The sequence below is a fragment of the Tribolium castaneum genome, chromosome 2 (genome assembly GCF_031307605.1).
Source record: "Tribolium castaneum strain GA2 chromosome 2, icTriCast1.1, whole genome shotgun sequence".
NCBI lineage: Eukaryota > Metazoa > Arthropoda > Insecta > Coleoptera > Tenebrionidae > Tribolium > Tribolium castaneum.
In genome coordinates, this window is record NC_087395.1 from 19462447 (window position 1) to 19483940 (window position 21494).

General features: G+C 42.5%; 1 protein-coding gene across 3 annotated transcripts in view; it reads right to left on the reverse strand.

Moving 5' to 3' along the window:
* dpy (dumpy) overlaps positions 1–21494 on the reverse strand; it is a 119976-nt gene that overhangs the window by 48768 nt on the left and 49714 nt on the right. For 2 of the 3 annotated variants that reach the window (XM_064354768.1, XM_064354767.1), the window contains exons 12-27: positions 20108–21487; positions 19764–20057; positions 16692–19706; positions 16485–16638; positions 15000–16432; positions 14766–14948; positions 13866–14715; positions 13639–13814; positions 12658–13581; positions 12462–12602; positions 11025–11807; positions 8005–10662; positions 7440–7583; positions 7318–7389; positions 7182–7265; positions 204–6602 (exon numbers count right to left, since the gene is read on the reverse strand). In XM_064354768.1, coding sequence (XP_064210838.1) covers positions 204–6602; positions 7182–7265; positions 7318–7389; positions 7440–7583; positions 8005–10662; positions 11025–11807; positions 12462–12602; positions 12658–13581; positions 13639–13814; positions 13866–14715; positions 14766–14948; positions 15000–16432; positions 16485–16638; positions 16692–19706; positions 19764–20057; positions 20108–21487 — 18690 coding nt within the window. The remainder of the gene's footprint in view (positions 1–203; positions 6603–7181; positions 7266–7317; positions 7390–7439; positions 7584–8004; positions 10663–11024; positions 11808–12461; positions 12603–12657; positions 13582–13638; positions 13815–13865; positions 14716–14765; positions 14949–14999; positions 16433–16484; positions 16639–16691; positions 19707–19763; positions 20058–20107; positions 21488–21494) is intronic. The other variant, XM_064354769.1, reaches the window with a different exon arrangement.

Below are 21494 nucleotides of genomic sequence, written 5' to 3' on the forward strand. Positions count from 1 at the left end.
CACCATATTAAAACGGCAGAGTTAAATATGAGAGGGTTTTTACAAAATATTTACAAGTTACCGCAAACCAAAAATTACCATGCAATTATTACTTAAAAAATCAATTTGGTGCAATTAGTTCCATTTATAAAGTGTGGAGACTATAATACAATTTTATACAAAGGCTGGTGTGTTCGGGGGGGCGAATAACTTGTGGCTTATACCTTGCAAGCAATTCCTTTTAGGATCTCCTGTGTATCCTGGTGGACACATGCAGATTTCCTTGTGGTTTTCTGCTGTACAAATTGCGTTTGGAGCGCAACGACCACCAATTGCGCAAATGTTAATGCATTGCTGGCATAGACATGTTTCAAATGGAGCACAGTCCATGTCCGATTTGCAAATATTAGTTAGGTTAGTAGTCCGTTCTGTGTAGGTCTCGATTGGAATAGAAGTAGTCGCAGTTTGATTTAATAAAGTTTCAGCAGTTGTGGTCTCTGTGTAACCTTCAGAAGTTATAGTAAACCTAACTTCGGTTGTCTGTGTTGTTAAATTAAGAGTTGGTACTTCAGTGGTACTTTCAGTTGTGACTTTTGAAATTGGTTGTCCAGTCAAATTTTCACTGAGAGTAGTTTGGGTACTAGTTTGCTCAGTTTCTATAGAAATAGTACTAGTTGTAAAGGCTTTAATTGTAGTGCCAAAGCTAGAAATAGTCTCCGTTTGTGCGGGAACTTCAGTTGTTTCAGATAATATTGTTGTTCCAGGTTGAGTACTTGAATGTATGATTTGTTGGGTCGTGTATTCTGTAGTACTACCTGTTCCTAATTTTATAGAAGTTAATGCAGGTAAAGTTGTATATATTACAGTAGTTTCTGTTGGTACCGTAGTAGTAGATACTTGTTTAACTGTTGTGAATATAGGAGTAGTTTCAGTAACAACTTTTGTCATTACTGGTAACGTTGTACTTTTTATTGTAGTTCCATTGATTTCAGTAACAGGTACACCCTCAGAAGTTGTTGTGGGTTTTAATTCTTTGCCCACTGTTGAAGTTTCAGTAGTTATTTCTGTCATTAAATTAGCTCCCGGTAATGTCGTTCCTTCTTTTTTTGTCACAATTTCCGTATATTCGTTGGTTTGAGTTTGAGTAGTTTCTTTTGTATACTCTGTCGTCGTTTGAGGTACAGAAATAGGAGTAAATACACCTCGTGTTGTAGTCACAACTGGCACGGTTGTTGCTTCAGTAATTTTAGGAGTACTTTCCTCTAAGGTAGTATATTCGGTTATAACAGTTATTGGTTCTTTTCCTTTTGCAGATGTAGTTTCCGTTGATACAAGCGTAGTTACTTTTTGGCTTGGTATTTCAGTTGTAACGTCTAGTTCTGTAGTAATTGAAGGTTTAGTAACGGATCCTGGGGTTGTTTCTTGTCCAATCACGATTACTGGAATAGTAGGTCCTCCAATGATTGGCTTCTCTCCTTCTGGAGGAACTGTTATTGCTTTCGTAGTAGCAATTTGTTCTTCGGTTATTGCCTTACTTGTTGTTTCTAATAAAGATGTGGTATAAGAAGGTGTTTCAGTCGCTTGTGTTTTGGGAGTATGTTCAGTAACTCTTTCTGAAGTTATTGTTATGCCAATAGAAGGTTCTGTTACAACTGTAACCTTCGGTACCCTCGAAAATTCTGTTGATTTTCCTGGCTCTTTGGTTGGCTTCTGACTACTTGAAATCATACCAGGTGTTGTCCCTTTTTCAGTAATGGAAGCAGTAGCAGAAGTGTACAATTGTTCAGTAGTGGAATAAGTTTTTCCTTCTGTTTCAGTTGTGGTTCCAATAGTTTTAATTACTGGCGACGTATATTCAGTAGTAATTCCTTCGGTTACAAAAATTGCAGTTGGTGGTGTTGCAGTTTCAATTTTAATAGGAGAAGTAAACTCAGTTATTGGTTTTTCATGAGTTGTCGTTTCAATTTTTGGTGGTGAAGTAAATTCGGTTGCTTTACTTGTTGTGACTTCAGTTTTAATAGGTGATGTATAAACAGTGCTTACTGGAGTACTATAAAACCCGGGTTTTGTTGTTTCGGTTTCTGGATGACTTGTCAAATATTCAGCACTAGTTTTTACCCCTTCTGTTGTAATCCCTGCAGTATAGTTTGTTGTCGTCGTTTCTGGAGCAAAAGTTACAGTTGGTTTTGTTTGCATTTTTTCTGTTGTTGGCACTTCTAGAGTAGTTGTTTCCGATAAAACTATTTCTAAAGGTTTTGTTGATTTTTCTGTCTCTAAACCTACAGTGGTACCTATTGTTATAATAGGTTTGGTCGTTAGTAATTCCGCACTTGCAGTAACGACGGTTACGTGTTTTTCTGTTGTGGTACCTACAAAAGGTGTTGACCCAGTAGAAAAAGATGTCGTTTTTTGTGTAAAATACTCTGTTGTGGGAATATACTTGCCAGTTATAATTTCAGGAGTAATTTTTTCTGTAGACAAAGTTGTAGGTTTTGAATATACACTTGTAGTTATTTCAGGCGTAGTTTCAAAAGATTTACTAGTCTTCACAGTTTCTACAGTTGAAATTATTGGGGTTGTGTATTTTTCTAGAGGTTTAGTTGTTTCTGTTTCAGTAACTTTTACCCCAGGTATGGTGACATATTTTTCTGTAAATGCTGTAGGTGTCCCCGAAGTAGTTATCGTTTCATGAGGAACTACTTCACTTGTTGGAACGGTTTTTTCCGTTTCAGTAACAAATGTATACTTTGGTTCAGTAACGTATTTTATTGAAATGGTACTTTCTTTTGGAGAAGCTGAGGTGTACTCTTTTCCAGTTGTAAAAGTTTCTCCTACAGTTGTTACAGGAGGTTTTGTTGTTTCTTTTTTAGTTCCAGTAGTGGTAACTGGGTTTGTATAAAGTGTAGGAGTTTCCGTTATTCCTTGACTTGTCATAAATTCTGGAGTACCTCTCTCGGGCTTTGTTGTTTCTTCAGAAGCTTTTGTAGTAGTCATTGTAACGTATTCTGGTGTAATACTTTCTGATATAAATGTTTCTGTTGTTCCTCGGGTAGCAGAACTAACCGTGCTTTCAGGCACAACCGTTTCTAAATATTTAGTCGTTTTTTCAGTAGGAATAGCTGTATACTCAGTCGAAATCTTAGTAGTATATTCAGAAGTTGTAATTTCTTCTTTAGGAGCTTTTGTTAGACCGGTCGTTACATATAATTCAGTTGGTATATGACTAGTATAACCGCTTGTAGTTTTTTCTGTTGCTATTGTCTCGAATTCGGTCGTAAGAAATTGATTCCTTTCAGTTGATATATATGTATGAACAGTACTTATTGGGGCTACGGTTTTATATCTTTCAGGTGTAGATGTTGTAAATGACCCAGGAATTTCACCTTTTTCCGTTCCAGACGTTGTGACTGATATTTCGGTTTCACTTTTCTCGGTTGTAGGCAATGTCTTAGTAGTGCCGACAGTGTATTGTTTAGTACTGTAACTGGTAGGTGGTAATTCTTCTTTGGAGGTTGTTGATTGTTTTGTCAATCCACTGCTCTCAGTTGTTTTCTGGGCTTCGCCGGGAATTGTATATATCTTTATGGTAGGTATTCCGGTTATTTCCTGTACAGTAACATATTCAGAAACCGTTGTTGGTTTTGTATTGCCTAGTACAGACGGAGATGTCGCTTTTTCTGTAACTTTTAATGTTGTTTCTGGAATTGATGTTTCAGTTGCGTTACTAACTTCAGATACAAATGTTTTAGTAGTTGTTTCAGGAACGATAGTAGCAGGAGTCAATTCTCCCACTTTTGCAGTTATAGTTTCAACTGGAACAAACGTCGATTCGTATCTTTGAGAAGTAGTCTCAGTCGTTATAACACCTGGTGTACGAGAAACTGTTTCAGGAAGGGTAACACGTACATTAACTGTCTCGGTGGTAATTTCTTTTGCAGCTGTAGTAGTTTCGTATACGTATTTAGTAATACCACCTACCGTATTCATTTCTTCTGGTATCCCTGCTGCTGTTCTTTCCGTAAAAGGTTTACCACTCGGACTACTTACCGCAATAAATTCTGTTGTACCAGCTCCTGTAGTAATAATATTTTGAATTTCAGTAACTACTGATTTCGCTGTTGTTTCAGGTAAAGGAACAATAGTAGCAGGTGTTAATTCTTCTCCTCTTAGTGTTGTAGTTTCAACTGGAACGAAAGTCGTTTCATATTTTTTAGAAATTGTCCCAGTTGTGTATTCTGGTATCAAATTTGTTGTTAAAATTGTTGTACTAGAAATCCTTTCAGGGACGCTAACAGGTGTAGTGACTGTTTCTGTTGTGATTGCTCTATCAGCTTCAATTGTAGTGATATCCTTTCCTCTTACTGTTGTAGTTCCAAAAGTTGTTTCAAGTCTTTCAGAAGACGTCTCAATTGTACTAGAAATTCTTTCGCGAACGGTAACAGGTGAACTAACTGTTTCTGTTGTGGTTTCAGTAGGAAGTGTTGTAGTTTCTGGTGCGTATTTACCTATTGTACTAACTTTTTCTAGTATTTCTGATGTTGTTTCTCCCATAAAGGGTTTGCCAGTAGTACCTGTTTCTACAGTACTTAAATTTTCTCCTTCAGTAACAAATGATCTTGTTGTTTCCGCTAAAGGAACAATAGTAGCAGGTATTAGCGTTGTAAGAGGTCTAAAAGTTGGATTCGTCAAACCTCCTGGGGTACTTCCAGAAGTTGTAACGCCCGGTGTTGTTATTTCTGATGTTACTTCGGGAACGTACTTTGTGGTTATACTTTCAGTACTAGAAATTTCCGTTGTGGAAGGTTTAGTAGTTGAACTTGTGGTAGTAATATATCCAGTTGTACTTGCTTCCGCACCAGTTACATTTACTATTTCAGTAACAAATGTCTTTCCAGTTGTTTTAGGTAAACCAGTCGTGGTAACAGTGGTTAGTCCTACCATTGTTGCCTGTTGCATCTTTGTTGTTGATGTACCCTCTGTAAAAGACCGTAATGTCGTAACAGGAATATGAACTGTATGAGATGGCTCAGAACTTGGTTCTGTTGTATATTCTGACTTGATTCGTGTTGTGAGCCGCTCTGGTGTACTATAACTAGTTTCAGGAGTTGTAACACTCGAAGTAGTTATTTCTGGTATTTTCTCTGTAAAATATTTACTGCTCGTAGTAGCAAATTCTGTCGTCTGTATCTGTGTAACGCTTTCATTTTTTGTGTCAATAGCATGTGTTGCTTCTGGTGAAACTACAGTAACAGGTGTTAATTCTTGTGCCTGTGTTGTTTCTGGCAATTTCGTTGTTATTTCTGAAACTAATTGAGTCGACATTGGTGTAGTTTCTTTAGTAGTTAGAACAGTAACAGTACTGCCTTCTTGCACCATAATTGGGGAAGTAATTTCTTTTGTAGTCGTTTCTGGCACGTATTTTATTCCTGTAGCTCCTGTTTGGATTATTTCGGCTGTTGTGCCTTCAGGCAATGGTTGCATTGTCGTACTTCCCACAGTAACTACTTCCTCAGTTACAAAACTTTTAGGAGTTGTTTCAGGTAAACCAACTACAGTTACTGGTGTAGCTCCTGTTTGGATTACTTCTGCTGTTGTACCTTCATGCAATTTTGTTGTACTTCCTGCGGTAACTACTTCCTCAGTTATAAGACTTTTAGGAGTTGTTTCAGATAAACCAACTACAGTTACTGGTGTAGCTCCTGTTTCGATTACTTCTGCTGTTGTACCTTCAGGCAATTTTGTTGTACTTCCCACGGTAACTACCTCCTCAGTTACAAGACTTTTAGGAGTTGTTGCAGGCAAACCAGCTACTGTTACTGGTGTAGCTCCTGTTTCGATTACTTCTGTTGTTGTACCTTCATTCAATTTTGTTGTACTCCCCACGGTAACTACTTCCTCAGTTACAAGACTCTTAGGAGTTGTTTCAGGTAAACCAACTACAGTTACTAATGTAGCCCCTGTTTCGATTACTTCTGCTGTTGTACCTTCAGGCAATTTTGTTGTACTTCCCACAGTAACTATTTCCTCAGTTACAATACTTTTAGGAGTTGGAGTTGTTTCAGGTAAACCAACTACAGTTACTGGTGTTTCAGTTGTATATGCCGGTTTTACCGTTGTTGTTACAACATATTCTGTCGTTTGTTCCTGTCTTGCTGTAGTTATCTCTTCGGTCAACACTTTACCAGTCGTAGTAACAAGTTTTGTTATTTCAGGAGTAACATAACGAGTCGTTTCTTCCGGGTACTGTGGTGTAACTGTAACAAACTTTTCTGTGGTTGTTGTAACCGGAAAAACTAATTCCGTTTTTTCAGTTGTCGTCGTAAGTGGTCTACTTGTAAAAACTGTTCCTGGTTTAGCCGCTTCGGTAGTGGTAGTTGTTTGATTTTCAATAGGAACTGAGGTGTACAATTCACTTTTAAGTGTTGTTGTTTGCGCCGGTCCCGAAGTATAAGGTGTCATTGGTATTTCTTTAGTTGTTTCAGAAATAGGTGTTGTTAATTCTGTACTTCCACTAGATGTTAGGATAGTAGGAATAGTAGTAGCACTAGTAGTTTGTTTTGTTATTTGTGAGAAAGTCACAGTTTGTGTTTCAGTTAGTGTACCTGGTGTTGAAGCCACCATATCTGTTATATTAAAAAAACAAACAACAAAGTAAGTAAAAGTGAATTTTATTAATCTTCATATAATACAAGTAATTATGGAGATGTTAGTAACATGTGCAATGAGAAGCGGAAGCTGACCATAACCAAGTGGAAATAAGTAGAAATCTATCTACAACATATACACTAAAGAACAGACAAAAAAATAATTGTGAAAGAAGTCATATATTTTTCACAAATATTGAAACAAAAGAGTCAGTCATAATTGACAGAGCACTGAGCGTGATGCCACAATGATCAGAACATAAAAGTGTTGCTATTTTTACAAAATTTACAAATAGGTACATGTTAGGAAGAATATACAGTTAGATGATAAAGCTGCAACACAAAATCAGTGATAAAATGGCTCAAAACATCAATAACTGTTGTTACGATGTACTTTACCCTTGCGGCGATGAAAAGCTGTCCAGTTCAAATGGCTTTTTCGTTGTTAAATTTTTGCGATTTATGGGGGATGGAATAGGGAAGGGAATGGTTTGACAAAAAACAGCAACACGTTTGGTGTAAACTTAAAACAACTAAAACCAGACTTGCTGGACCTACCTTTGATGCAAGCCCCTGTTGTGGGGTCACAAGCGATTCCAGGTGGGCAATGCTCGCAACCAGGCACAATTTTCGGTTCTTCGCCTGGGGAAGATTCTTGTTTGTGTTCTTATTTAAAACTCAAGAGAATACTTACCAATAATACATTTACAGCCGTCACATATTAGATTATTAGCGCCACAATCTGAATTTTTCTGGCACTGACAAACTGTAAACACAATTTAAAATACTGCTGGCACAAAATATAAATGTTTGTACCTTTGACACACACGGGTTGGTGGTCTTGAACTTGACAGTCGTGTGATTCGATACATGGATTAGAAACTAAACATGGATTGCGACATTTCCCATCGATACAAGCATGTTGCCCTGTGCAGTCCGTATGTTGATAGCATTTGATGTCTATGAAAAGCATTTCAATTAAAATCGTGCAAATTTCCTACCAGTGCTCAACAAAAATCATGAATTAAATACATACAACAAGCAAAAAAGCTGAAAACATAAGCGTCATGTATACAGAACTACTCTAACAAACAGAACACTACTACCAATCCAAGCCCCAACACCTCCGCACACTACGAAACTTATGTACAACAAAATATTTATATACACAATGAAACACAAAATAAAATGATTCGATTGAAACTCGAATGGTGATCCTGATATCTAACGGCCATGCAAATGATGTCCAAGGTTTGCGTATTTTAGACCTTGTACAACCTCGTGTTGTATCTGAGGTTGTGTGATCATGCGCTTGCTATATCCATGGAATTCCAAGAAATGACTTGCAGACGCAGTTTCGATAATATTGATTTTTGTTTACCTGGGTTTACTTTACAACCAATTTTTTCCTTTAGTGTTTGGTTAAGTGGGCACAGGCATACAGGCTCGTGGGCAATCACCTGGCATGTTATGTTGGTTACACAGGGACGGTAATGGAGGCACGGATTAATACAAGCATTTTTTATACACGTGGTGTTAAAGGAACAGTTACTAGGGTTTGTGCAGTAATTATTTAACACTGTTATGTTATACAAAGACTCGTTTCGTTGGGGTACCACTGTTGTAGAAATTTCTCCAAATGATTTTTCAGTAGTAGTCGGCTCTCGCGAAGTCGACAAAGCTTTTGCAGTTTCGGTTCTAGAAGGATATGTTTCAGGCATTTGTGTAAAAGTAGTTGTACCTTCTGTATGTAACGCAGAAGTTACAGAACTGGTAGAAGAAATAAATTCTGATATTGTAACAGGTGTTGTAACTGTGGAACTTTCTACTTTTTCAGACACTTTAGGTTCTGAGGTAGTTGCATTTTCGTATTCTACTGTTGTTTCAGGTAAACTAATCGTGGACACGGGTGTTAAACCTTCCATTTCTGTTGTGCTTAACATATGTGTTGTTTTAGGAATGTGAGTAAAATATGTATTAGTTCCTTCAAGGGTAGTCAGTTTTTCTGTCTGGGTAACAGATGGTTTAGTTGTTAGAGGCAAGCCAGTCGTGGTTACAGGGGTTAACCCTTCTATTTCTTTCGTAGTTTTGAGTCCACCTGATGTTGCAGGAGTAGAATATGTTTCAGAAACTCCCTGTGTTGTATATTCTGATCTTAGTTCAGTTGTACCTATTTTTGTAACTTTAGTTTCTGTACTTTCTTCCGTGGCAAAACCAGTACTTGAAATATCTTCTGGAATTTTTGTTTTAGTTGATATTTTTTCGACAGGTTCTGTGCCAAAGCCCCCTACTGTTGTTACTTCTTGAATTATTTCCGTTGTTACTTCTTTACCAGCTGTAGTACTTTTAGCAACAAATTCGGACGTACCTACTTCTGTGGTACTTTTAGTTTCACTTTCATTATACAACAATTTTGTAGATTCAGGTAACCCAGACTCAGTAACAGATGGTAATCTGTTTCTGTCTGTTGTTTCAGTAACTGGTACAACAGTTTCAGAGGTTGTTACACGTTCTGTTTCAGTTGTCACTTCACCCGTTTTTGGGGTTTTTATTAATTCAGATGTTACTTCGACATCTTTTGGAGACGGCGTTACTAAATTTAAAGGTGTTTCTGAAGTACTTATGGTGCTTGAAAAAGGTTTCACTGTTATAAATATTAATTCTGAATCTGTAAACATCTTTTCAGTTGTTGGTTTTGCTTGCTCTGTACTAGCTTTTGTTAGGCCAAGAGCTTCAGTTGTTAATTCAGATTCTAACTTGGTTGTTGATTCTTCAGTCACAGTACTGGTCCTTTTACTTTCAGGCGTACTGCCAGTAGCTTCAGTTGTTTCTATATCCGATATTGTTTTTCTTGATGATATTTCTGTTGAAGTACTATATGAGGAACTTTGCGTTAATTCTGTTTCAGCTGCTACTGTAATAGTTGAAATTGTTTCAAAAGTTTTGTCAGTGAATAAATAAGGTTTAGTGGATAATTCTATTTTTTCTGTAGTCACGGTTTCTTTATTCATTTCTCGTAAAGTTACGACTGGGACAGTAGTTAATTTTTTCTCAAGTATTGTAGTTGAAGTAGTTATTTCGTTTTCTTTTGTACTCGTTAAAAATGTTTCAGTTGTAGTGGCTAACATTTCTGTTGTCTCGTGACCAGTAATGGGTGTTGTCATTTTTTCATTGTGTAAGTAAGGTTTAGTCGATAATTCTATTTTTTCTGTAGTCACTTCTGGCAAAGTTACAACTGGGGTAGTACTAATTTTTTCCTCAAATATAGTACTTGGAGTAGCTGGTTCGCTTTCTTTTGTAGTCGTCAAAATTTTCACACTTGTAGTGGATAACATTTCTGTTGTCTCAGGACCAGTAAAGGGTGTTGCAATTTTTTCGGTGTAAGGTTTAGTGGATAATTCTATTTTTTCTGTAGTCAGTGTTTCTTTTGTCGTTTCTGGTAAAGTTCCAACCGGGGGAGTACTGAATTTTTCTTCTACAGTACTTAAAGTAGTTATTTCGTTTTCTTTTGTACTAGTTAAAATTTGTTCAGCTGTAGTGATTGACGTTTCTGTGGTCTCGTGACCATTAATGGGTGTTGTAGTTTTTTCAGTGAGCAAAGTAGGGTTAGTGACAGTACTAAACTTTTCCCCAAATTTTGTACTTGGAGTAGTTATTTCGCTCTCTTTTGTACTAATTTGTTCGGTTGTGATGGTTGGTGTTTCTATTGTCTCATGACCCGTAATGGGTGTTGTGGTTTTGACAGTTTCTATGTGGATACCCCGTTCCCGAGTGGTGCTTGTTTGGTTATAAGGTTTAGTAGTTGAGGTTTGGGGTTGAGTTGTAAGGTTAGTTTTGGGAATGGCAGGGAAGCATTGTATTAACGCGTTGCCCTCGTAGCCAGTCGGACAAAAACATTTGGCTTTATGGTTAATCGCCTGACACTTGGCACCTTTGCCACAATTCTTGGTGCAAGGATCTATACATATGTTTCCAATGCAGGTTTGTGCTTGTGTACAATCGGAGTCCGTAGTGCAGGTAACTTTTGTCGCGTTATCAGCTGTGAATACATTATACACATACATAGATACACTCTTATTTACAATCGTTGGGTTAGTAAAGTGCAGAGCGGTTAATGTTAGTTGAAAGTAGTAGGAGGTGAAAATATACGGAGTTCACTGATGTCCTTTTTTTTGAAGAGAAGAGCAAGTGTGAGGGGAAAGTCGTGAAAAAAAAACTGGAGTACAAATAAGTGGTAAACGGCTTGTCTTTGCAGCAGTTTATCTTTACTTGTAAGTAGGTAACGACGTAGCAAAGAAAGTTGGTCTATTACTGCATACTGTAACCGAAAGCAACGTAACTCATCGTTCATTGATGTTTGTCGTCAAGCACTAAGAGTTTGCACCGAGAGTGAGAGTTTACCTTTGAGACATCCATATTTTGGGTCGGATATAAATCCGGGCGGACAAAACTTGCAAATAGGTCTATGATCTTCGACGTAACAGGGCGTGTTCTCCGGACAGCTGGCAGTTGCACATGGATCTTCGCATCTAAATGCTCTGCACGCTTGGTGCGCCGGACACCCATTGTCTCTCAAGCAAATCGACAAGGAAGGGTTGCAGTTTTTCAAGCAAATGCAAACGGGTTTGTGATTGAGCACATCGCAACCCTTTTCAGGCGGACAAGGCGACTTTTTCGAAGCAGTGCAAGGATTCTGACAAACGTTATCAATGCACGCTTTATTCGAGGGGCATTGATCATCTCGCGCGCATTCGCTTATCTCCGGAGCACAAGCAATCTCTCCGCGCTCGTTAACCACGAAACCGCTTTTGCAGACGCAAGTAGCTTTATGGTGCGAGACTTCGCATCTCTTGTTGCCGGTGCATTTGAACGCGGGGTTAGTGCAGGGGTCGAAGCACTCGCCAGAGGCCGCGTTACAGGCGAGGTCGAGGGGGCAGTGCGAGTCTTTGCGGCAGTGAGAGGGGGCGGGACGCGGTTGCGTCGAGAGACATTTGGGGTCGGGACGGCATTCGGTGTTCGCCATGCCCACGTGACACTCCGGGCAGGAGCATCGTGGGCGGTGCAAGACCGTACGACAGAGGGCGTTCAGTCCGCAAGCGCCGCGCAGCGTGCAAGGGTCTATGCACTGGTAGTTGATGCACGCCTTTTCGGTGGAGCATTCTAAGTCACTGTTACATTCGGCATCTACGGATACGTCGGGGTGGGCAGAAAAAAGAAAGCAATCGTAAGAACCGTGAAAGGAAGTATACATCGCACAATACACAACATCGCATGCGGGCGTGACTAAGACAGTCAGAGGGTGAGAGAAATGAAAGAGGCCATCTCAACGAGACACCGAACAAGCGGCAGTATTTACAAGCGCTAGGTGATGCTAGATACCAATGCTAATGTACAATTCACTGTGAGAATGCTCCTTTCATAGTTCCCAATCTGACTTATCAGCCATCGGACCCGCTGCTGGTTGCACCGCGCCATCTAACTAACTCTGAGTTCTGTGTGTGGAATGTGGCTGGGTGAAAGGGCGTGTCGGGATCGTGTGAAAGGCAGATTGGAACCCTGAAGTGTACATTCCACATGTGTAACGCGACAACTATTTACAAATACTCCGCTCCGATCATCGCAACCTAGACCATATACTCCAACAACAACACATATCACTGGCTACGCTTCAATACTCGTGTTACTGTGAATTAACGTGCAGACTTTTTGTACACAGTGTGAATAACATTATTAATGAAGTACAAATTCTAATGCACAATCGCATTAGTCGAGCGGGAAGCCTATGTACTGTATACAATGTATGTGACTCTTGTAGTGTTAGTGTGAAACTCTGCTTACCCCTGCTGCACTCTACTTCCGGCCGACCTGTATGTCCCGGCAGACAGCGACAGACGAAGAACGCCTGTTCGCGTATACATTCTGCGTTCTTACCACAACCTTCCGTTCTACAATCGACAACATTTCTTTCTTCCACAGTACCTACAATCCCCTTTATAACCCAAACAACACACAAAACAAAAATCACAATACTCACATTCAATAGTCGGATCACCTTTCGGCAGATCAGCAGGACAGAAACATTGAGTCTCCTTTCCGTGTACAATTCTACACTGAGCTCCAATACCACATAATTTCTTTTTACACAAATTGACCAATTCGGGTTCACAGACGCAACCTCTATTAGGGTCACCGACACAGCCAGGCAAACAACTGCACTCATAACGCCCGTTTATATCCTTACACTTGGTATTAGCCCCACAAGGGTTTTTCAAACATTCCTCATTTCCGCCCTTTTTACATTCGACAAGAGCATTACCAAAGAGACCAGGGGGACATGAACAATGTGGTTTTCTGTCAATAACCCGGCACTGGGCATTAATACCACATGCTTTAGTCTCGCGACATGGATTCCTGCAAGCTCCATCAGGGCTACATCTTTTATCATTCTCGCAATCCGTATCTAATCTGCACTCGTAAGGTTTACATTCGACTTTGGGATCCCCCTGGTAACCATCTGGACACAAACAGACTTTTCTGCGATCGGTTGCTTGACAAATTGCATTTTTGCCACAACTGTTAGCATCTTTACACACGTTTTGACATTTCTTGTTTCTGCAAACTTCAGAAGTGGAACAGTCGTTATTAGAGCGACAACCAGGCAGACAGGCGCCTCTTGTACATATCTGGCCCCGAGCACAGGGCATTTGTGAGGAGCATTTGTTACGGCATTTGCCAGATGAGCAAATTTCACCACACGAACATTCTTTTGACGTTCGACATGATTTGGTACAATAGCCGATTTCGTCACACTCGCAACTTCCATCACATTCGGTTACAGCTTTAGTGCAAGCGACCAAAGGATTGCCTAAAAAGTTTGAAGGGCAGCTGCATTGAGCCACATGGTTTTTGACTTTACAATCGGCACAAACGCCACAAGTCGTATTGTAGTTGCAAGGATCTGAAAATAAGGGTATTTCTTGTTTAGATTGTTTTTGTGTAATAGAAGGTAACTCACTTTGGCATTTGTTATTGATACAAGCTTGGTTTTGTGGGCAAGATGAGTCGCTCCTACAACCGATTTCACACAGTCGGTTTTTACAAACTTGATTAATGCTGCAGAAATCGTCAGAGTTGCAAACAGTGCGACAAACACCTCTGACACACTTTTCATCCGATAAGCAATTGTGATCACTACAAAACGAATATGTATTTTTTGAAATGGTGAAAGTGTGCCCAACTTACGTTCTGCACATTTGTTGACACACTGCCTCGTAGCAAACATGCCCTTTGACACACTCCGAGTCGGCATTGCATGGTTGGACCGGATATCGACAATACTCCAAAGGATTACCCACCAGAGGTGATGGACAAGCACATAATTTATTATGATTAATGACAGCACACTCGGCATTGGTGCCGCAAGCCGTTGGAGAGGCACAAATATCAACACATTGATTGGCTACACATTTCTTCTCAGGGGCGCAACCAGAGTCACTCCTGCACCCAATCGAACAAGTCAGTCCTTCGCAAATTTCTCCGTTTTTGCAATCGTCATCTCGGCGACAGATCGGTTTGCAGACGCCACTATTGACATCACATCGCTCGTTGTTAAAGCATCCAGCGTCAGACGAGCACAAAGTGCGACAAGATTGTTCGATACAGACATTCCCAGGATCACAATCCCTGTTTTGGGTACAGGGCTGTGCAGGTGCACGTACGCATCCAATTTTAGGAGTGGGATTAGGGACGAAGTTGTTTCCACAAGAACACGTCGCTCTGTGATTCGAAACGGTGCATTGAGCGTTGGGACCACAAGGATTTTCCAGGCAAGGATTAACACATTTGTTGTTTCGGCACGATTCAGTTCCGGTGCAATCATCGTCGTTGTGGCATCCGAAAATGCACATGTTATGATGACAAATGTGACCCAAGAAACAGTCATTGTCGACTCGGCACGTTAGAATACAATTGCCTTTGAGACATTTCTCGTTGAAAGCACAATCGTTATCTACTTTGCATTCAGGATGGCATAAATTCTTTTTGCAGACGTAGCCAGAAGCGCAGTTATGATTTGATGAACAGGAAATTGGCACTAAATAGGTGTGTTAATACCGCGGTTACAACAAGTTAAAAAATACTTACGTCTAAAGCATTCAACGTCTTGGTTTCCGGTAAAGCCTGGAGGGCAACTACATTGTTTCACGTGGTTGCTAACTCTGCATTCCGCGTTCATACCACAGGCTGAACGCAAGTCACAAGGGTTGAGACATTGGCCTTGGAGACATTGCTCACTTGGGATACATTCCTCGCTTGTTTGACATGGAGCTGGAACAATTTTTTGAACGAAGGAACTACTAGAGTGACACTAAGACTTACGTCTGCAGACATCGCCGTAACAGTAGGTATTTGCCGGACAATCTGAAGTGTGACGACAAGAGACAGGTTTGGGTGTACAGCCTAGAGACAAGTCGCTGGGATTCCCTTGATAGCCATTACGGCAACTGCAGTGACCCTTATGGTCAACAGCAATACACTCAGCGTTGGGGCCGCAGGCCGTTCTCTCGCACACATCGCGACATTTATGTAAACCATTAGTCTTGTCACATTTAGCGACACTTGGACAGTCCTTATCAGAGTTGCACTCAACCGGAGGTCTGCACCCTTCATTGTACGGGTCTCCGACCAATCCTTGTGGACACTGACATTTGAAAGAGCCTCGGGAGTTGTGACAACGAGCCTTTGGGCCACACGGATTATCAGCACAGAAATCAATTAATCGACATCCGGCATGTGGGTCTCCCGTGTAGCCAGGCTGGCAGTAACAGACTTGTCTGTGGTGTTCGGCCGAGCACAACGCGTTACGTCCACATGGATTGTTAACCAAACACGCTATTTTGCACATATACTGGTCACAAAGCTTGTCGTTTGAGCATTGGTCGTTGGATTCACACTCGACTCGTTGGCAGCCCAATTTGTCATCGTTCGGATTCCCCTTGTACCCGATTTTGCAAATACAGGTCGCTTCGTGGTTTTGGGACACACACTCTGCATTGCGCCCACATAGAACTCCCTCACAAACGTCGATACATTCGTTTTGACCCACTGTATTAGCCAGACACTTCTCCGTGAACGAACAGTCGTCGTTAGCCCGACATTTGAACTCTTGTGTGCAAATATTGTTTTGACAAAATTGAAAATCGGGACATGATGAGTTTGACTTGCAAGTCGGTTGGCAAATCCCTTGGATACACAACTGGTCGGAAATGCACTCCCTGGATGAGGTACAAATCGAGGTACAGATCCCGTTGTAACACTGGGACCCTGCCGGGCATTGGGTGTCAACAGCGCAGTACTGGACTGGTACACAACCCAAATGTGGATCTCCGGTGGTGCCTGCTTGGCACGAGCAAACCCCCACGTGGTTACTAGGTCGACATTCGGCCTTTTGCCCACACGCATTCACCAAAGAACAGGGATTAATACATCTTGAGTCGATACAAGCTTTGTCTTGGGAGCAGTCATTGTTACTTTCACACTCGATTGGAATGCAGTTGTGCTGAGCGTCTTCACGCGTCTTGGGGGCGCATTTACACGTAGCTTCGTGGTTTATTGGAATACACTCAGCGTTCCTGCCACAGGCGTTAGGGTTCTCACACGGATTTCGGCAAAAATTGTCGACGCATGTTGCAGAGGAGGGACAGTCAGTATCGGTGAAACAATCACCAGGTTTGCGACAGCCTCCAACGACGGGATCGCCGACTAGTCCCTCACCACAGACGCACGTAAAGCCGCCATCGTTGTTCACACAACTAAACATGAAACAATGTAATAAAGTCATAACTAAAATTATTTAGGACTTACGTTGCTGATTTGTGGCATGGACTAGAAGTCCGACACTCGTCAACATCGATACATTTATCGTTCACTAGCGTATAACCCTCGAAACAGCTACAATAAGCTTGGTGTTCTTGGGTAAGACACGTGCCTTTGCCACAACTGATTGAATCACACGGATCTAAACAAAAATCAAACTTAATATCAAAAAATCCGAATTGACGTTAAACTTACTTAAACACTTGTTTATCTCAGTGTCGCATCTTCTGTCAGTGGCACAGTCTACATCCTCCAAACACTCAACTTTGAAACAACCCAGTTTGAGGTCGAACGGATCACCGAGATGGTTCGTAGGGCACGAGCAGGTCAATTTATGATTGAAAACGTTGCAAACTGCATTCGGTCCACACCGGATTTCCTCGCATGGATCTTGACATTTTCCCGTTTTGCAAACAAGATTATCAGCACAGTCACTATTGCGTCTGCATTGGTGGGGCAATAGACACCCGGGTTCAATGAAAGGATCACCGACGGTTCCTTCGGGACAAGCGCACCGGTATGAGCCTTTCTGATTTTGGCAGTGAGCGGTAGGATGGCAGGGATGGTCCTCACATTCGTTGATGTCTTCGCAACCTTGAGGTGTCCCAATAAAACCGAGGCCACATTTGCATTGACCTTTGATACAGACTTGCGAACTGCGACAGTCAGAGTCGACGGAACACCCAGGTTCACACAATCCTCTCAAACAGACTTCCCCAGGGAGACAGTTATTGTCGCCATAGCAGACTTTGGTGCAAGCATTATTGGAACATCTTTCGCCGACGGCACAATTCGTGTTGTCGTGGCATTGAAGCGAGCACTGGTTTTTGAAACAAGTGTAACCATTGGGACAGTTCTTGTTGGTCTGGCAAGTGAGTGGGATGCGGATGCAGCCCTCGTTAGGTGTCGGATTGCCCTCAAAGTTCTCAGGACAGGTACATATAGTTTTATGGTTTTGGCACGAGCAAATTGCGTTGGGGCCACACGAGCCTTCCAAACTGCACGGGTTTTGGCACTTGTTATTGACACACGCCTGGTCTGAGGGACAATTTTTATTGCTTCGGCACCCGATTATACACATTCCATTGATGCAGGCTTGGTCTTGACGACACTGACTGTGACTAGCGCACGGAATCATACATATTTTCTCCAGACAGCGTTCGCCGAAAGAACAATCGTCGTTATTGCGGCAAACGGCCCGGCATTGCCCGTTGAAACAAACTTCATTCCCGCAGTCAACATCAGAGGCACATCGTGTGGCAATTCGGACACAACCGTCTTGTATGCCATGAGGGCCTGGTATGAATTTCGCCGGGCAATTACAAACCGGTTTTCTATTTTCGACTGTACAGATTGCATTAGGGCCACATTGGTATTGGTCACAAGGATTGATACATTTTCCAGCTTGGCAAACAGCTCGCGATGGACAATCGCGGTCACCGTTAGGACAATCCCCTTCTGGTCGACAACCTGCAGTAAAGGGGTCTCCGATCGTATTTGGAGGGCATTTGCACGTGTGACCGAAATTGGTAGCTTCGCATATGGCCGAAGTGTGGCAAGGATTAGGGTTACATACTTCAACAGGCACGCATTCAACTTCGGCGAGCGGATTCGGACTGTAACCCGGAGGACACTGACAGACCGCTTTGTGGTTCTCTGCAATACACACTGCATTTGTTCCGCAAGATTCTTCATCGCAGACGTCGTAGCAAGTGTGGGTCATGCGGTTGCACAGTTGGGTTGGAGGACAGTCGATGTTATAGACACAAGGGACGGACTTGCAACCGGCTGTAGGGTCACTAGGGTCGCCCACAAATGACCCTGGTGGACACTGACATTGCGCTACGTGGTTATTAGTAACACAGACGGCGTTAGGACCACAGGAAACGTAATCACAGGCTGATTTACACACCAGTACTCCAAATTCTCCGTGTTTCTTGCACGTTTCATGTTCTGAACATTGGGCGTCTGTTGTACATTGATTCTGACTGATGGGTTTGCATCCATTGCGGTCTTTAGGATTCCCGGTGTAGCCCGAAAGACACTGGCATTGCCCCTTGTGTGATTCGGCGACACAAGCGGCATTAATGGGACAAGTAAAGTGGGAACAAACTGGAACACATTTCAAAATTCCCAAAGCGTCAGGTTGGCACGCGGCCACTGGTTGGCAATCCTGGTCTGAGGTACAATCCGGTACTGATGGTTTCTCACACAGGGACGAAACGGGATTCCAGATGTAGTCATCCCGGCACGCACACGTCGGATGTCCGGCCGAATCAATCTTACAGATTTCGTTAAGCCCACATGCGACTGTCTCACAAGGACTGACACATTTCTGGATTCCGGAAACATCAACCGAGCAAATTGTTCCAGGTTTACAGTCTCGGTCGTGCTCACATTCTCTCTGATTGACTCTTTCTTTCGGTTGGCACCCCAAATTGAGATCACTGGGGTCGCCGCTGTAACCCGGGGCACAAATACAGGACGATCTGTGATTTTCAGAAACGCACAGTGCGTTAGGACCACACTGGATTTTGCTACAGGCGTCCAAACACTTTCTTAGACCTTTGCCCAATTGGAAACAAATCTCTCCGTCGTGACAATCAAGATCGCTGTTGCAACGTCCCTCAGTCGTGCAGCCTTTACGCAAATCGGTGGGGTTTCCAATGTGGCCCGGTGGACAAACACATTGGCCGTCGTGACAGTTGGCCCGGGGTCCGCATTTGACTTTTTCGCACAGGTTTTTGCACCGGCCTCTCTCACAAGTGAAACCAGAAGGGCAAAAGACGCGGTCGTTGCAACTGCAGGTTTTGGCATCCTTGCAAATACCACCCTGGACTTGGGAGCACATGATAAAGGGATTGCCGGCGTAGCCTTCCTTGCAGCGACAATCGTAACTGCCGATAGTGTTGATGCAGACGGCACTTTGGCCACAGACGTTACCGCTACATTCGTCAATGTCATGACAGCCGATGAATGGGTTTCCGGTAAAGCCCGACTGGCACAAACACTGGATATCATTGTAACTCTCCCGACATTCCGCGTTTTTGCCACAAGTACTCGCATCACAAGTTTTGCGCTCGAGTTGCGAACATTGCTCATAAGGATTACCACTGGTACCGGAATTACAGACGCACTTATTGGAATTCGTTCCGTACTCGCAATGGGCGTTTTGGCCACAAGTTGGGACACACACAGGTCCCAGTATAGCTGAAAATTAAATTCCGAATGAGTCTTATTAAGTCATTCGTTGTGATTGGTACTTACGAGGCATACAAATCAATTCCGGAGTACCGATAAAGAATGAATCGCAAACACATTGATTGGTGTCTCGGTCACAGTGAGCTCCAACTCCGCAAATAATGCCTTCACATCTCTCTTTACACCGTCCACCGATACAAATGTAGGGCTCCTCGCAAGGGTTTGAAACCGAGCAAAGATCAGTACTACACTTGCCTCCAGGGAATGGATTTCCCATGAAACCTTCCAGACATTTGCACGTCGGGCCTAAATTAGTCGGTATACATTGGGCGCCGGAGGCACAAATAACACCTTCGCAAACTAAATAAACAAATTAAACTGGAATACTTCAAATTTAATAAATAACTTACTTGAAACACACTCCCCATGCGAATTCTCAGCGTACCCCACCCGACATCTACACCAAGCAGCGTGATTTTCAGGTTCGCAGTAGGCATTGGCGCCACAAGTCAAGGCTCCACATGGGCTTACACAAATTCCTTCAACACAAGCCAGAGTATGTGCACAATGATCATTTGTCTGGCACTGAGCTTTCCCGGTGCCAATTTCCAGGATACATCCGCCTTTGTAAGGGTCACCGGTCATTCCTCTTGGACATATACACTTATAGCTCCCTTTCTGGTTGATACACTGTGCTCCGTAAGCACAGGGAGCATCCGCGCACTCGTCTAAATCCACACATCCTTGTAGAGGGTCGCCCTTGTACCCTGACTCGCACAAACATTTGGGAGGGTCACTTGGAGTACATTTAGCATTGATTCCACACAAAAATCGCTCACATGGACTCTTGCACTTGTTGTTATCTTGCGGGTCTGTGAAAAATGGAGGTGGGCATACACATTCACCGGGTTGGACGCATTTTTCGTTAGCTGAACATTCGTTATCGTGGATGCAGCGTTTCTGGGCGGGGGAACACAAGCCGTTGTAAGGTTCTCCACTGTAGCCTCTCGGGCAATGGCATTCGTATGAGCCAATAGAGTTAATACATTCGGCTCCGTACCCACACACTTGTTTGCCTTCGACACACTCATTGATATCAATACAAGAGCCATCTTGGGCCGTTTTGAACCCTTTGGGACAGGCACAGTAGCTCACACCCCCGGTTATTGTGATGCATTCAGCTCCATTGGGACAAGAACCGTCCGGTTCACAACTGGCCAGGACACAGTTACCGTCGGTTAGTTTGTAGGGCGGTTGGCAGCGACAATCAGGACTATTGCATTCCAGGCATTCCAAAAATGGGTTTCCGTTGAATCCAGGAGGGCACTGACAATCGTAACTCCCCGGAAGATTTTTGCAAATCGCGTTAATGCCACATGCTGGTTTATCGCGGAATTCGGTACATTCATCAACATCGCGACATTTTCCGGTGTTGTGATCTCTTAGATAACCTTGGACGCAAATACAGACACTACCGCCGACGAAATCGTCAGCGATGCATTGTTCGCCCGGGGGACAAGGTTTGGAGTCGGAACAACTGAACGGAACCTCGTTTTTGGCACATCCGGTTCTATATGGGTCTCCGGTCGTACCCCCAGGGCACTGGCAGGAGAAGGTTCCCGGTTCGTTTTTACAAATTGCGCCAAGTTGACATGGATTACCGGCACACTCATCTATATCGACACAACCTAGGTTGGTACCGGTGAAACCGGCACGACAAATACATTTGGCTTCTTGATTGACAAGCATACATTGCTCGTTTGGGCCACAAGTTGTGGTTTCACAAGGATCTGCAAC